General features: G+C 45.9%; 1 protein-coding gene across 20 annotated transcripts in view; it reads left to right on the plus strand.

The window, feature by feature from the left end:
* Window positions 1–15,927, plus strand: part of PTPRF (protein tyrosine phosphatase receptor type F) — a 1,173,234-nt gene extending 1,157,307 nt beyond the window's left edge. For all 20 annotated transcript variants that reach the window (XM_075320465.1, XM_075320466.1, XM_075320464.1 and 17 more), the window contains 9 exons: window positions 341–460; window positions 1,027–1,181; window positions 2,925–3,210; window positions 4,861–5,039; window positions 5,199–5,325; window positions 5,986–6,111; window positions 6,206–6,360; window positions 7,696–7,831; window positions 14,358–15,927. In XM_075320465.1, coding sequence (XP_075176580.1) covers window positions 341–460; window positions 1,027–1,181; window positions 2,925–3,210; window positions 4,861–5,039; window positions 5,199–5,325; window positions 5,986–6,111; window positions 6,206–6,360; window positions 7,696–7,831; window positions 14,358–14,426 — 1,353 coding nt within the window. In that variant the 3' untranslated portion in view covers window positions 14,427–15,927. The remainder of the gene's footprint in view (window positions 1–340; window positions 461–1,026; window positions 1,182–2,924; window positions 3,211–4,860; window positions 5,040–5,198; window positions 5,326–5,985; window positions 6,112–6,205; window positions 6,361–7,695; window positions 7,832–14,357) is intronic.
* Window positions 15,928–18,026: the final 2,099 nt, after the last annotated feature.

An 18,026-nucleotide genomic window follows, 5' to 3' on the forward strand; every position in this document is an offset into this window, starting at 1 on the left:
TTAGTAGAGCAACAGCCATGATAAATTAGCACATTTTATTACTTGCCGTAAGGAACATCACAAAGTGCACAATAGTTGGATGAGCATTATTATACATCCTGTCTTGGTCTGTATGTATTGTGCATCATAATTGTATCTTTGATTTATTCAAGATGATGCTCATTGCTGGATTATCAGGATTTCTTGACCTTGTGGCATGTCCCTTAACTTTCATACATAAGTTTTGCTAAAGACATTTTATAACTGGGATTCGACGTCTTTAAAATTAGGAGCCTGTCGCCCTACACTCATACGTGGATGTACAGATGTGTTTTATGACATTACGTTATGTAATTCGCAGGTAAAGTGTGACCAGTACTGGCCCGGCCGCGGCACGGAGACGTACGGAATGATCCAGGTCACCTTATTAGACACAGTAGAACTTGCAACTTACACAGTGAGGACGTTTGCCCTCTACAAGGTGGGTCGAATAGGTTATTTGGAGTCTCGGCCCATAACGAGCAAACAAAACAGGTCCCAGATCGGATCCACCCTTTCCCTGACAACCTGCTCTCCCCCTCCTGCTCTTTCTCCCAAGAGAGAGATAAGACGCACAATGCGGTAGAAGGTAGACAAGCAAATTAAGAGTGTAATGTTTTAATTTAATTTTCAATTATAATATAATTTTACGCTGCGCTGAGTTTAATGAGAGAAACAAATGCAGATAGTGATGTTGAGTGAAACTTGATTTTGGATACCTATTTTAGTCACTGCAGGTCTTGAATTGCACAGACTAGCTTATATAAACCATTACTAACAAGTCTCACAAGTAAATGTATCAGACTAGGTAGTTAAAGCTGACCATTAGGTGCAGTTCTGATTAGTCATTTCATTGCCGGTCAATCTTGTAGCCTGCTCTTATGTGGGACCTTATAAATTTGCACATGGATTGAGTCTCCATACTGACGAACCATCAATAGTATCGGTAAACCTGTGGTAACTAATGAAGACAGTATATAGAAATCAGTCTCTATCTTATCCGTACAGAATGGCTCCTGTGAAAAGAGAGAAATCCGCCAATTCCAGTTCATGGCGTGGCCGGACCATGGAGTCCCAGAGTATCCCACACCCATTCTAGCATTCTTACGAAGAGTTAAAGCTTGTAACCCCCCTGATGCTGGTCCTATGGTTGTTCACTGCAGGTAAGAGACAAGTTCTAGTAATTGTCCATTTAGATGTGTAGGAAATGTGCTCCATTTATGTTGAGCGTCAGCTCTCACCAGAGAGGCAGGAAATGCGTCCGTGTCTACGGTACTTCATTCAGCAAATAGAGCTCTTGTCTACCGAAGAGGATCCCGACATGAACCGGAAAACCAATGCTAAATCTATCTCTAAGCGAAGTCCGAATCAAAAAGAACATTAGATATATGAAGCTGAATAATGTCAGACACACAAACAGTCGCTGCACTTACCTACATCTGTCCGTTCAATTAAAAACTTAATTTCTATCTTCCCTTATCCCCGCATAGTTCAGAAATGGCGAATGGCTTGTGCCTTCATAGATTACACAGAAGTACCTATGACAGCGTAAAGTCCCCACGGGATGTAAATACACACGTCGCTATATGACAACTGATGAACCGCTTACTCATATTTATGTGTTGTCAGGATTTTAGATAATACAGTGGAACCTCAGTTTATGAGTAACTTGGTGTGAGAGTATTTCGCTATACGAGCAAAGCTTGCTGTAAATTTGTAACTCTGTTTATGAGTAAGCTTTGCTGTACGGGCAAATACTCACCGCGCACACTTCCAGTTGTATACTTTCACCGCAATCTGACCCTGCTCTTGCAGTCCACACAAACACACATAAACACACACAAACACACACACACATACAGTATTATGCTCACCTTACCTTCCATTTCCTTGCCGGCCTCCTGGTTCTTAAAGTTCACCGGTACAGGATGTGTATCGGTAACCATCGCAACCGATGCCGGAGCTTCCTCAGCCAGTGCGCTGACGTCAACGGCAGGAGCCACTTGCCTCTAATTGGCCAGCGCGCTGACGTCAAAGGCATGAGATGCTGGCCTCTGATTGGTCAGCGCACTGCCTTTGAGGAGCAGTTGACAGCGAAAGTTCCTCCATCGTCGCGATGGTTACCCAATACACATCCGTTTCTCAATGGCAGCGGAAGAACAGTCATCGGTCACAATGGTTACCCGATACACATCCTGTACCGGCGAACTACAAGAATCAGGAGGCTGGCGAGGGAACAGAAGGTAAGGTGAGGATAATATATGTGTGTGTGTGTGTGTGTGTTTGTGCGTGTGTGGAATGGCACAATAGGGGACCAGGATGGGACATTGCACAAGTTGCGGAACAAATTGTTTGAGCTTGCATTATATCCTATGGGAAATCTTGCTTTGCTAGACGAGTAACTTGGTTTACAAGCACACTTCCAGAACGGATTGTTCTCGTAAACCAAGGTTCCACTGTATATAAATGTTTTTAAAGTGGACCTGTCAGGCGATTCCTGCTGCCTGAACCAAACACTGGCTCCGTCATGTCAGTTACTTTGAAATGCTGCAGTGTTTCATAGAAAACATACATTTAGGGGACCATGCGGCTCTGGTCCGCTTCCTTTGAGTGACAGGTCTCTACCTATATACATACATAGGGAAACACCCATCACTCAGAGGGAGCGGGGGTGGTGAGAAGCCGCCAGGGACCAGCCTACTGGACTATTCATCTGAGCCGCATGGTGCGTGGTTGGCTCTCAACATTATGGCATTTCAGAGTAAAAGGCTGAAATGACAGCGCCAGACTGTGATACACAATAGTCATGGTTTGGGCGGTATGAATTTGCAGCTGTTGTGTTGCCTTTACATCTTAGTTGTTGGTAGCTTGCGCGTGCAGACTGATGGTCTCTCTCCTCTTGGCAGTGCTGGTGTGGGCAGAACGGGATGTTTTATAGTCATTGATGCCATGCTAGAGAGAGTAAAGCTGGAGAAGACGGTGGACATCTATGGTCACGTGACCTGCATGCGCTCACAACGAAATTACATGGTGCAGACGGAGGACCAGTACATCTTCATCCACGAGGCTTTATTAGAAGCGGTGATGTGCGGTAACACAGAAGTGCCGGCACGCAGCCTGTATGCACATATCCAGAAACTGTCTCAGGTTCCTCCAGGAGAGAGTGTCACCTCCATGGAGCTAGAGTTTAAGGTAGGCGATTACCTCTGCAGAAAGAATGGCTGACACTGGAAATGAAAAGAAGCCAAGCATTTACTGTATGTTCATTTTTTTATTTTATTTTGCTGGTTATGAAGTCTATAACAAGGCAGATGTGATATTGTACTATGGCAGGGCTGGGCAAAGTGAAGACCACAGGTCATATTCGGCCTCCTGGCTGTTCCAGTCCCTGGCCTGCAGACCAAGACAGTTGAAGGGCTAAAACAGTGGACCGCAGGCCGCACCGCGCCCTCTGCCACTCGCTTCCAGATGTCACCACTATTTTTATCCTTAGGATGCAGACAACAGTGAACACATTGGTGAAGAGGGGCCACTGGCTAAGTCTTCCACCAATCAATATGAAGCACAGCAGACGCAATGACGTCACATGATCGCATGTGCTGTGCGGAGCGTAGTAGGGCTCATAATGTACAGTGTATCACAAAAGTGAGTACACCCTGCACATAGATATTTTATTATATCCTTTCATGGGACAACACTGAAGATATGGCACTTCGAAACAATGTAAAGTAGTCAGTGTACAGCTTGTATAACAGTGTAAATTTCGTGTGCCCTAATAATGGTGGCCACACAAAATTTTGACACTTTGGGCACAATTTGGCCATTTTCACTTAGGGGTGTACTCACTTTGTTGCCAGTGGTTTAGACATTAATGGCTGTTTCTTGAGTTAGTTAGAGGACTCCAAATTTACACTGTTATACAGGCTGCACACGGACACTGTACATTGTATCACAGGGTCAGATCTTCAGTGTTGTCCTATGAAAAGATATAATAAAACATTTACAAAAATGTGAGGGTGTACTCTTCTGATATACTCTATAGGAGGCCCTATTGTATTTAGGACATTATTGAGGCTCATGCTGCATTTAGGGGGCTATATGGGGGCTCATACTATGTAGGGGGACTGTGTGGGGGCTCGTAATGTATATAAGGGGGCTGTCTTGAGGCTCATGCTTTATGGAGAGAGCTATGTGAGGGCTTATGCTGTATATAGTAGCTATGTGGGGCTCATACTGCATATTGGGGCTGTGTGTGGGCTCATGCTGTATATAGGGGAATGTCAGCATACTTAAATTATGCTCAATATTAAGTGATATAATTTGTAATTAATTTCTTAATATTGAGCAGAATTCATTTCAGCCTATCAGTTTGGCCTTCCACACTAGTCATGATCCCTCATGTGGCCTCTCTGGAAAAGTAGTTTCCCACCGCTGTACTATGGTATCGGGCCTAAGGCTTGATTCACACATCCATATTATACAGCTCCTGCCGGCCTGACTGTGGATCGTCTGACCTGAATTAATAGCCTCATATATGCCTGTGAGGCTGTTGGTTCAGTTCAGGGGACCGGGGGTCAGGCTGGGAAGTGCAGACGAGCACAGACCGTATGTGTGAATTTAGATTAACTCTGTGCTGTTCTGCCAGATCCATCTTTACAGGCCATTGTCTTGCGTCACATGTAGGAACATTGCAGTGGACGGTGAATAACAATACTTGTTTACCTACAAATCTGCATATAGCACCATTTTGCTGTATTCCCTTTTTCCATTGCTTTTCTAATTATGAAAAATATTCCATTTAACTACTATTCAGTTAACTGTTACTTTTATTTTTTCTTGCAGCTTTTGGCTAACTCAAAGGCTCACACCTCCCGATTCATCAGTGCCAACCTACCATGCAACAAGTTTAAGAATCGGCTGGTAAATATAATGCCATACGAGATGAGTCGCGTCTGTCTTCAGCCGATACGTGGAGTTGAGGGGTCAGACTACATTAACGCCAGCTTCATTGACGGCTACAGGTAACATTTCCTCAGTAATGAGCGCTGCTGGGGGTGTTTAACGCAGTTCATTCACTGCTTATAAAACTGATCTCAAGCATAATGGCCACAGCTGTCCGTTGTGGTGGAAATACGCGGAGTCCCATCCTCATCTGTTATTTCTGGAAAACTGTTTTGCAGGCAACAGAAAGGGTACATTGCTACTCAGGGACCCCTGGCAGAGACCACTGAGGATTTCTGGCGCATGTTGTGGGAACATAATTCTACTATTGTGGTGATGCTGACGAAGCTGCGGGAGATGGGCCGGGTAAGAAAAGCTTTGATCCTTTCAAAAGGGAACTGAAATGAGGTTGAAGTTAACATGGAATATAAGAGGGTTGTGTATTAGGATTTTGCTGTATTTTCTGAAGCATTAGGCTATGTGCGCACGTTGCGTAATTTCATGTGTTTACACTGCATATTGCACTGCAACGTAAACGCATGCGTCCTGCGGCCCCAGCACAATCTATGAAGATTGTGCATAATCCATCCGCACGTTGCGTTTGAGAGTGCAGCGATTTACATGCTGAAATTTTGATCCAAATCGCTGCGCTCAAAAAAGCAACATGTGACTTATTTTGTGCGCTTTGGATGCAGCTCTTGCTCTGTCTATGGGAGAGGCAGCAGCCAGAGCGCATGAAATCGGCATCTATTCTGCAGACACAATGCATCCATTACGCAGTGTTTCTGCAGTGATTTGAAGCGCACATGCACTGCCAAATCGCTGCAATTTTTCAGCATGGACACTAAGCAAGGTGCGCACATAGCCTTACTCTGGTACATGTTTTCCTGGTTTCAGTCTCATCGTCTGGTTGTTCATCTATGATGATACGGAAATAAGTATTTTTAGGATTGTTTTGCTATTTGTGGGGATATTGAGTAAACTGTAAAACCCAACATGACTGGATATGTACATTTCTCTCCGCAGGAGAAGTGTCATCAGTATTGGCCCGCAGAACGCTCTGCACGGTACCAGTATTTTGTGGTGGACCCCATGGCTGAGTATAACATGCCTCAGTACATCCTGCGTGAGTTCAAAGTGACAGATGCACGGGTGAGGCTCATTATTACTAACAGAAAAGTTGGTAACACAAGTTTTTATATAAAAAATAATATGTCTTAATTTACTTCCTGTGTTCTGATTTTAGGATGGACAGTCTCGGACAATCAGACAGTTTCAGTTCACAGACTGGCCCGAGCAAGGAGTGCCAAAAACAGGAGAAGGCTTTATTGACTTTATTGGACAGGTGCATAAGACCAAGGAGCAGTTTGGGCAGGACGGACCGATAACTGTTCACTGCAGGTACTTACATTCTGGATTTCAGGTACAGAGGAGAGAAGAGTAATAATAAGGGTGTGTTCATGTATAGTGGATAGGCTGTGGCTTTTACTGGACAGAACCTCCAGTGTATTACGGTAGAAGCATTATGGGTGAGATTTTATTAAGTCCCATCCACAAATAAAAATTTGCACTGAGTCTCTGATAACAGGGATATGGTAATTTATGCTGCAGATTTTCACTGAGGAATTCATCCTTTGCAATGCAGATTGTAAATGTAGGCAAAGCTGCAGCGAAACAACAACCTGTAATTCATGCGGATTTAGGAGCAGGTGGATTTTATTTGGATGTAGTCTTAAGCTGGTGTCACACATAACGACGACGACAACGACGTCGCTGCTACGTCACCATTTTCTGTGACGTTGCAGCGACGTCCCGTCGCTGTCGCTGTGTGTGACATCCAGCAACGACCTGGCCCCTGCTGTGAGGTCGCCGGTCGTTGCTGAATGTCCAGCTTCATTTTTTGGTCGTCACTCTCCCGCTGTGACACACACATCGCTGTGTGTGACAGCGAGAGAGCGACGAAATGAAGCGAGCAGGAGCCGGCACTGGCAGCTGCGGTAAGCTGTAACCAGCGTAAACATCGGGTAACCAAGGGAAGCACTTTCCCTGGTTACCCGATGTTTACGCTGGTTACCAGCCTCCGCTCTTGCTGCCAGTGCCGGCTCCTGCACTGTGACATGTGGCTGCAGTATGCATCGGGTAATTAACCCGATGAATACTGTAGCAAGGAGAGCAAGGAGCCAGCGCTAAGCAGTGCGCGCGGCTCCCTGCTCTCTGAACTGTGACATGTAGCTGCAGCACACATCGGGTTAATTAACCCGATGTGTGCTGCAGGAGAGCAAGGAGCCAGCGCTAAGCGCGGCTCCCTGCTCTCTGAACTGTGACATGTAGCTGCAGCACACATCGAGTTAATTAACCCGATGTGTGCTGCAGGAGAGCAAGGAGCCAGCGCTAAGCGCGGCTCCCTGCTCTCTGCACATGTAGCACAGCGACGTTATGATCGCTGCTTCTGCTGTGTTTGACAGCTAAGCAGCGATCATAACAGCGACTTACAAGGTCGCTGTTACGTCACCGAAAATGGTGACGTAACAGCGACGTCGTTGTCGCTGTCGTTTAGTGTGACACCAGCTTTAGGTGATATATACAAGGTGGGGTTAAGCTGCAGCGTTTCACAGCTGACATTACAATTCTTCAGGTGGATTTGCATTACCGATGTCACCAACTTAAAAGTAGATAGACGAAATCTGTGGCAAGTTCTCATTAGGTGATCCTATTCTAACATGCTGTATCTGACAGTGCCGGCGTGGGCCGAACTGGAGTCTTCATCACACTCAGCATTGTCCTGGAGCGGATGAGGTATGAAGGAGTGGTGGACATGTTCCAGACTGTAAAGACTCTAAGAACACAGCGACCGGCAATGGTACAGACAGAGGTGAGGAGCTGCTCCTAGCACTGGAAGTGTTGTCAGACTTTCAGCTTTATTCTGCACCAATAAATACCAGTTTTAGGCCTAAGCTACGAGTGAGGATATTTGATTGTACAGGGTTTAAGGTCCTGATGTTCACTCTCATCCTTTAAAGGGAACCTGTCACCACTTTTTTGTCCTGTTAGCTGCGGCCACCACCATTGGGCTCTTATATAAAGCATGTTCTAGAATGCTGTATAGAACCCAGGTCGGGGATATAACATGAAAAACACTTTATAATACTTACGTTCGCGCGGTGGGCCTTATGGGCGTCTCCGTTATCCGGTGCCGGCGCCGCCCCTTTTGGCCATCTTTGTTCTCCTTCTTCTCTAGCCGGGGTGCATGACGCGTCCAGCGTCATACACACTCACCGGCATTCAGGTCCTGAGCATGCCAGATCAAAGCATTGTAGTGCGCCTGCGCAGGACCAGCGAGTGTGTATGACGTAGCCGCGTCATGCACAGAGGCTTCAGAAAGAGGACGAAGATGATCGAAAGGGGAGGCACCCACATCAGACAATGGAGATGCCCATAAAGGCCCACAGTGCGACCGTTAGGTAAGTATTATAAAGTGTTTTTTATGTTATATCCCCGGCCTGGGCTCTTACAGTGCCTACAAGTAGTCTTCAACCCCCTGCAGATTTAGCAGGTTTGATAAGATGCAAATAAGTTAGAGCCTGCAAACTTCAAACAAGAGCAGGATTTATTAACAGATGCATAAATCTTACAAACCAACAAGTTATGTTGCTCAGTTAAATTTTAATAAATTTTCAACATAAAAGTGTGGGTTAATTATTATTCAACCCTAGGTTTACTATTTTGTGGAATAACCCTGTTTGCAATTACAGCTAATAATCGTCTTTTATAAGACCTGATCAGGCCGGCACAGGTCTCTGGAGTTATCTTGGCCCACTCCTCCATGCAGATCTTCTCCAAGTTATCTAGGTTCTTTGGGTGTCTCATGTGGACTTTAATCTTGAGCTCCTTCCACAAGTTTTCAATTGGGATAAGGTCAGGAGACTGACTAGGCCACTGCAACACCTTGATTTTTTCCCTCTTGAACCAGGCCTTGGTTTTCTTGGCTGTGTGCTTTGGGTTGTTGTCTTGTTGGAAGATGAAATGACGACCCATCTTAAGATCCTTGATGGAGGAGCGGAGGTTCTTGGCCAAAATCTCCAGGTAGGCCGTGCTATCCATCTTCCCATGGATGCGGACCAGATGGCCCAGGCCCCTTGGCTGAGAAACAGCCCCACAGCATGATGCTGCCACCACCCATGCTTGACTGTAGGGATGGTATTCTTGGGGTCGTATGCAGTGCCATCCAGTCTCCAAACGTCACGTGTGTGGTTGGCACCAAAGATCTCGATCTTGGTCTCATCAGACCAGAGAACCTTGAACCAGTCTGTCTCAGAGTCCTCCAAGTGATCATGAGCAAACTGTAGACGAGCCTTGACATGACGCTTTGAAAGTAAAGGTACCTTACGGGCTCGTCTGGAACGGAGACCATTGCGGTGGAGTACGTTACTTATGGTATTGACTGAAACTAATGTTCCCACTGCCATGAGATCTTCCCGGAGCTCCTTCCTTGTTGTCCTTGGGTTAGCCTTGACTCTTCGGACAAGCCTGGCCTCGGCATGGGTGGAAAACTTTCAAAGGCTGTCCAGGCCGTGGAAGGCTAACAGTACCGTATTTTTCGGACTATAAGACGCACCGGACTATAAGACGCACCCTGGTTTTAGAGGAGGAAAATGGGAAAATAAAACTTTAAGCAAAAATGTGGTCATGACACACTGTTATGGGGCGAGGATCTGCTGCTGAAACTGTTATGGGGGTAATGTCCCCAAATTTTCTACTAAGGTACCCCATCCTGGTAATGATCCTCCTGCCTTGTATATGATCCTGCTATAAACCCCCATCCAGCCTGTTCACATACCCCCCCCATCCAGCCTGTTCACATACCCCCCCCATCCAGCCTGTTCACATGCCCCCCCCCATCCAGCCTGTTCACATGCCCCCCCCATCCAGCCTGTTCACATACCCCCCCCATCGAGCCTGTTCACAACCCCCCCCATCGAGCCTGTTCACATACCCCCCCCATCGAGCCTGTTCACATACCCCCCCCATCGAGCCTGTTCACATACCCCCCCCCATCGAGCCTGTTCACATACCCCCCCCATCGAGCCTGTTCACATACCCCCCCCATCCAGCCTGTTCACATACCCCCCCCATCCAGCCTGTTCACATACCCCCCCATCCAGCCTGTTCACATACCCCCCCCATCCAGCCTGTTCACATACCCCCCCCCATCCAGCCTGTTCACATACCCCCCCCCCATCCAGCCTGTTCACATACCCCCCCCATCCAGCCTGTTCACATACCCCCCCCATCCAGCCTGTTCACATACCCCCCCCATCCAGCCTGTTCACATATCCCCCCCCTCCATCCAGCCTGTTCACATCCCCCCCCCATCCAGCCTGTTCACATCCCCCCCCCCATCCAGCCTGTTCACATTCCCCCCCCCCCCATCCAGCCTGTTCACATTCCCCCCCTCCATCCAGCCTGTTCACATACCCCCCCCATCCATCCTGCTCATATACTCCCATCCTATATGCCCCCATCGTGCTCATATACCATCCTGGTATATGGCCTGTATCCTATAGCACAGAGAAAAAAAATAAACGTTTATACTCACCTTTTCCTCACTCCCTGCAGCACCGATCACATCTTCCTCTCTGCACGCTGATCTGTGTGTGTGGAGCCGCCCCCCTGCAGCACGCGATGTCTTCCTGTCTGTGCCGATCAGCTGACCGGCTCAGCACAGATCAGCTGATCGGCACAAACAGGAAGACATCGCATGCTGGCAGGGGGCGGCTCCACACACGGGGACGGGTGAGTGCACTGATTCACTGCACCCCGCGCTGGTAATGACGCGCGGGGGGCAGTGAATACAGCCGAACATGATCACTCCAGGCTGTAATTGCCAGGGGTGATCATGCGGCCCGGGCTCTTTACCATGCGCGCGTCCCCGCTCGTCCTCACCGTCCACCTGTCAGCGCCGGCTTCAGCGCTGAGAGATGGCCGGGAGGATGGGCGTGCATATGTAATGAGCGGGCCCACGTGGTCACGGCAGGCGCTGCTGCTGCCTGCTCGTGCCCACCGATGACCCGCTCCACCACAGCACCCTCGTTCCCGGCCGCAGCCCTATAGTCAGACCATAAGACGCACCCCCAACTTTCCCCCCAACATTTGGGGGAAAAAAAGTGCGTCTTATGGTCCGAAAAATACGGTAGTTCCATAAGCCTTCCACTTCCGGATGATGCTCCCAACAAGTGGAGACAGGTAGGCCCAACTCCTTGGAAAGGGTTTTGTACCCCCTTGCCAGCCTTGTGACCCTCCACAAATCTTGTCTCTGATGGCCTTGGAATGCTCCTTTATCTTTCCCATGTTGACCAAGTATGAGTGCTGTTCACAAGTTTGGGGAGGATCTTAAAGGAACCTGTCATCAGAAATTTAGCTATAAAGCTAAAAGTTCCCCCCTCTGCAGCTCCTGGGCTGCATTCTAGGAAGCTTCCTATAGATTTTGTATCACCTTTTATCCCAAAATAAACACTTTATAAACTGGTACCTTTTCGTATGTAAATTTCTAATTTTCCATGTGGGCGGGCTGTCTGATGTACGTTGCTGTTCCTCCATCATATTGACGCCGCCCCCCGAACGCTGAATTTGAAAGTTCAGGACACCGCCCCTGGGGTGCCCGTGGTCCAGCGCATGCGCTGTTCCACTGTAGCGGTGCCGTGCACTGTGTGCACGTGCGACCGCTGTTGACGCTTTGCGCGGGCACGAGGTTATGGGCGGCGCTGTTAGTGTCATCAGTAAGTGCCGCCCATAACCTCGTGCTGAGCATGATGGGAAGGAGGGGACGTCCGGGGCATCATTCCTCCAGCGCTTGCGCATAACGCTGGAGGAATAGGGGAAAGTGCGGTCACGAGGTTATGGGGCGCACTTACTGATGACACTAACAGCGCCGCCCATAACCTCGTGCCCGCGCAAAGCGTCACAGCGGGTCGCACGTGCACACAGTGCACGGCACCGCTACAGTGGAACAGCGCATGCGCTGGACCACGGGCACCCAGGGGCGGTGTCCTGAACTTTCAAATTCAGCGTTCGGGGGCGGCGTCAATATGATGAGGAACAGCAACGTACATCAGACAGCCCGCCCACATGGAAAATTAAGAAATTTACATACGAAAAGGTACCAGTTTATAAAGTGTTTATTTTGGGATAAAAGGTGACACAAAATCTATAGGAAGCTTCCTAGAATGCAGCCCAGGAGCTGCAGAGGGGGGAACTTTTAGCTTTATAGCTAAATTTCTGATGACAGGTTCCCTTTAATTAGTCAGAAAAGGCTGGAAAAAGAGATAATTAATCCAAACATGTGAAGCTCATTGTTCTTTGTGCCTGAAATACTTCTTAATACTTTAGGGGAACCAAACAGAATTCTGGTGGTTTCAGGGGTTGAATAATAAATGACCCTCTGAATAAACTTTTCACAATTTAAAAAAAAAAAAAAGAGAAATAACATTTTTTTGCTGCAGTGCATTTCACACTTCCAGGTTGATCTACAGTCCAAATGTCACTATGCCAAGTTAATTCCGAATGTGTAAACCTGCTAAATCTGCAGGGGGTTGAATACTACTTGTAGACACTGTATATACAGCATAACATGCTGTATATAAGAGCCCACTGGTGGTGGCCGCAGCTTAAAGGCCAAAAAAGTGGTGACAGGTTCCCTTTAAAGATGATTTTACTAATTTTTAAAACAAAATAAATAGTGATCCCTCACCTGTGACGGAAGTTACGTTCTATTGACTCCCTGCGATGGATGAAAATCCGTAAAGTAGCGACGCTATATTTACTTTATTATTTACCTATATTTTTTGATTATAAGACACACTTTTCCTCCCAAAATTTGGGAGGAAAATGAGGGGGTCCATCTTGAAAGGCGAATCTAGCTTACAGGGAGGTGGCGGAGAATGATGACAGGAGGCAAGGGCAATGCTGCAGGCTTTGCGCTGCGGTAGGTGAGGCAGGGGCCATCCTGAAAATGTTGGCGGTGCGGGCTTCAAATAATGGCGCCTGGAGTTAGCGCGTGCGCAGATTGAGCTTTCAGCTCAAGATCTCATCTGCCCAAACACCGCCTCCAGCCCATTGATCTCCTGGCAGCGGACTTAAGGAAAATGGCGCCCAGAGGAGATCTCTGTTCATAATTGAGCCTATAGCTTAATCTATGCACGCACCATATCTTTAAAGCCCGCACCGCTGACCTTTTCTGGATGTTCCAGCCAGCACCTGCAGCGAGCATCTGGGATATCCGCCGCAGCATCCACCACCTCCTGTGCCCCCGCTGGTGCTTCCCCCTTCGGTACCTGCAATACAGTGAAGCTGCAATAAGTGAATTGCAATATAGCAGGGGATGACGGTATCCCTAAATGACATATCGTAGGACATATGGATAGAGATTGCTTTTTCATACTAGATTTTATGCATAATCTTTCTTTATTGAATTAATTCACATCAGAAAGAATAAGAGGGGAAAAAGAACAAAAAAAGGCAGAAAGATCATCAAAACAGTCAGCATGACATGAATATCTTGTCTATAAACATATTATGAGTCTCTTATTATATCCCTCAGAGCATTACAGCAAACATACTCTATTAATTCGACCAGTGTAACTCGGCAAGGACTATTATATACACATTCAATGAGAAATAGGAACATACTATAATTTATGTTACATAGCCAGCCCATAAGTGATTATGTATATGGGAATGATTTAAAGCAAAACTGCTATGGGAATACTAGACAGAAAAATACAATGAACCATCTGAACAAGTGAAAAAACATGAAAAAATGGAATATGCATAACTGCTATGAATAATAGGAATATGAAAATAATCTTATTCCTATTATTCATAGCAGTTATGCATATTCCATTTTTCATGTTTTCACTTTTTTCAGATAGTTCATTGTATTTTTCAGTCTAGTATTCCCATAGCAGTTTTGCTTTATCATTCCCATATACATTGTGACTTGTGTGCAACCCTTTATCCTATTGTATAGTTATGTTTTTTTGAGTTTTGCACCTTGTTCACACCATTGGTGTTCCAGACATACATTCTTTAGTTAGCCCATAAGTGATTGTCTCCATCAGTAACGTGCACGGTCAGGGAGATGACAGGTGCTGAAAAGCGTTTTCTGCCGCTTCACACCTGTGTTGTGGACATATATTGTTATTCGTATTATGGCTGCAATTGTTGGCCCCACTGTATGTCTTGTGACCCAAATAATCAGCGTTGTGGACATATGCGATGCTGTTCATTCAGGTCACAGGCCCATTAGTCGGGCTTGATCTTGCAGCTGAAATATGGTCCAGAAAATACTGTTGCAATTTGCTTGTGTGAATCTCTGCTAAGTCTTCTCTCTTTCCCGCCAGGACCAATACCAGCTGTGCTACAGAGCCGCATTGGAGTACCTAGGCAGCTTTGACCACTATGCAACATAACTACCGCTTACCCACTGGCCGAGCTGGGAGTAATATGCGTCCAGGGACTATGGCGTTGGACTCGTCACCCCGTGTCGAGCCCTCCTTCTCCAGGCGCTGTTCCCACCTCATCATGAGATAATGCAAAGCTTTTGCAAGACTTGCTTGGGATTTCAGCACAATTCATTCCTTGTTCTCTTCCATACAGGTCTTGCTTCTCTGGTCCCATCTATGGCACACAGGAAAAGAAATAATGTTTTTTTTTTTCTATTATTTTTAATCACTTTTTTAGAGTATTTTTTTCCTATTTTAAGTCTGGTGTTCCTGTAGGGAAGCCATTTTTTTTTCCAGTTCATTTATTATTCTAATTTTTTTTTTTTGTGTTCTTTAAAATAATGATAGCGCTAAAGGGAAATGATTCCTTTACAGAAAATGTCATTCCGACTGCAGGAACTTCTGTGTTGTGGGCCGAGCTCCCAGACGAGAGGGGGACAGTTCCTTGAAGGCTCAATAAGCACATTCAAATTATTACTACAGCGGCCTGGGAGATGAGCGAGCAATCACAGAAAAAGCTGACAGCACATGGATACATTGAAGAATTAAGCAGATTATCCCAAATGAAGAAATTACTTAGGGTGACTGGTTTGTGGACCTGTGTTCTTGATGTTTCTCATCTCATCCGAAGTGTAATTGCACAGGAGCCGATGAAAATCTACAGCGCATAATCACTGACTTTAGCACAAGGGTTGGACAATGAGGGACCAAGTAAAACAACAGTGCCCAGTTCTTTAGATTTTTACTTTATATACTCAACTTTCTTTTTATTTTTGTCTTTTTTTTTTTTGGAGCCAGCATCCATTTGGCACAGCTCGCCTGGTGCGAGAGACGGGTAGACGAGGTGTGGAGGTACCAGAGGTTGCTGAATAAAACAGTATATATATTTGTTCACAGATGTAGGATGACCTGAAGGATATATTTTCTTTTACTGAGTTCTATTAGTTTTAGGCGAATGTCAGAAGGGTGCCACGTAACGATTTCTCCTGGCTAGAACACGATAACATTTTTGTTATAATGTGCAGCGTTTCGGAACATCTACTAAAAAACACATCCCGGGGAAAGTAAAAGAAAAAAAAAACACAAAAAAAGTGTACTTATAAATGGTACTCTGTATTACTACAAGATATAACTGAGGGCTGATGTAAGAAATAAAGGTGGTGGAGAACCCGTAATTGCATTACACAATGTATTTGGCTGGGAACCGATCTGACCGCTGTCTCTCTAATGTTGGATAAGGAAATCATTTTTACCTTGTGTATACATTAGTGCTGTTAGGAGTTTGCTCCGTTGTATACAGTATGTTTTCTATTTGTTAATAAAAATAAAAAAGAAAAAGCTATATTAAAAAAAAAAAAAAAAAAAATACAACATAAAACTCCGTCTACTAATAACAGCATCTTTACCGAAGAAAAAAAATCTCAATGTTAATAAATTTGAATAATCGGGTTTCATACAACTTTTGTGCAACGTGTTTGGTGTCTGCAAATTGGGTGGACGAATTGATGCATCTATCACCCGCAGCGTGGGCCGTCTGCAAAGTGTCGCATGAGATGCAAATAATGATGCAGTTTGGGAACAAAACCATTAAAGTTGTGGTGGGATCCTTGTAATCTACAGTTTTCCACTGTGTGACTGAAATTCTCAGCCTCAGAGTCATGGTGCCCGAAGCACAGGCAGCATGAATCCGGCACTGCTCTACGAACATACTGAAATGCCACCCAGAATCAATGGGGCTGGAGTCAGCATTTGGGGTGGGGGGTTAAGTCACTTTTCTATATGTTACCATTTTTGAGTCTTTTTAAACAAGATATATAAAATTATATTGTGTTATCCAGAAAAATCTTTGTAAATACTTAAAGGGAATCTGTCACCCTTTTACATTTTTTAGTTTTTAATATGGACATACAGGTGGCATAAATTAGCCATATTTATATGGCTCCTGGATGAAGGATTGTTTGGCAAAAATACTCTTCTCTATCTTCTGGGCTATGGGACGTGCACTGCCCGGATGATAAGCCGCCTCCAGTCTTCATTATACAGCATTCCTCCTCCCCTTCTCTTCCCCGGTGTCCCTATGACGTCAGGTGCGCGGGCCCGGAAATCCCACACCTGCGCATTCTGCCTGCCGTCCCTCCCTGCACGGTCTGTGGGCACAGGCTTCAATTTTGTTGTGTACAGGTGCTGGGGAGTCACTGCTACTTCACAGTGCAGGGGAGGGACGGCAGGCAGAGTGCGCAGGCGTGGAATATCTGGCTGCGCACCTGACGTTACAGAGACTCTGAAGAGGAGGAGGAATCCTGTAAAATGAAAAAAAAGCAGGCCGGCTTATCAAATCAATCTTTATTTTTATATAGCGCTAACATATTCCGCAGCGCTTTACATACATCAGGAACACTGTCCCCATTGTGGCTCACAATCTAAAGTCCCTATCTGTATGTCTTTGGAGTGTGGGAGGAAACCCACGCAAACACGGGGAGAACATACAAACTCCTTGCAGATGGTGTCCTTGGTTGGATTTGAACTCAGGACCCCAGCGCTGCAAGACTGCCGTGCTGCACACACCACATAGCCCGGAAGGTAGAAGGTACAAAAGAGGATTGTTGGTAAGCAACCCATCATCCAGGAGGCATACAGGTATGGCTAATTTCACCTTTATGCCACCTGTATGCCCAAATTACTAGGTAAAAAAAACAACACAAAAGGGTGACGGATACCCCTTAAACCCAAAAATGACAAAGATATTCTAGGAGTGCTACCTTTCTTGGCTAATCAGAAATTAAACGTGCTTGATGAAGGACCCTTTGTGTTCGAGAGGTTGTAAATACATTTTTTTCTGGTTAGTCAATAAAGGTATCACTTCTAAAATACTTTTGTCATTTTTGGTCTTATTTTTAAGCAGGATGATGTATGTTTTGCTAATATGTTAGGCGGCTTTCACACTACGTTTTTTTAACATGCGTCCTGAACGTTTTTTTAACGCAAAAACTGATCCAGTGCAAATGAGTTTTCATTTCAATGCATTTGCAATTGACTCGCATCAACATGCGTTCACTTTCATTTGCGTGCGTTATAGTGAGGATACAGCAACTTGCAGTTTAACTTTTTTCAAAAACGCTACTTGTAGCGTTTTTGAGCTGCGTCCAAATACTGGCAAATTGCTGGATCCTGACTAAACAGCACGCAAACGTATGTGAATGCTGCATGCCGATAGACAGGATTCCGCTTGCTCTACTGAGCATGCCCAGAAACCAGCCTAGTATGATCAGTCTCTCACTCCCCCTCCCTCTCTTCCCCGCCTGAGAGCTGCGGAGGCTCATAACCAAGGTAAACATCGGGTAACTTGCTTGGATACCCGATGTTTTACCTTGGTTACGTGTGCAGCCGGCTCCTAGCAGCTGCAGACGCTCGTAACCAAGGTAAATATCGGGTATCCAAGAAAGTTACCCGATGTTTACCTTGGTTACGAGCCTCCGCAGCGCCGGCTCCCAGTCTGTCACGTTCAGTTCCCCTCAGTCCCGATCACATGACTCCAATGCCCGCCCATAAACTTCAAGTGACAGGATC

This window comes from Anomaloglossus baeobatrachus, chromosome 8 (assembly GCF_048569485.1).
Source record: "Anomaloglossus baeobatrachus isolate aAnoBae1 chromosome 8, aAnoBae1.hap1, whole genome shotgun sequence".
In the NCBI taxonomy this organism is placed as follows: domain Eukaryota; kingdom Metazoa; phylum Chordata; class Amphibia; order Anura; family Aromobatidae; genus Anomaloglossus; species Anomaloglossus baeobatrachus.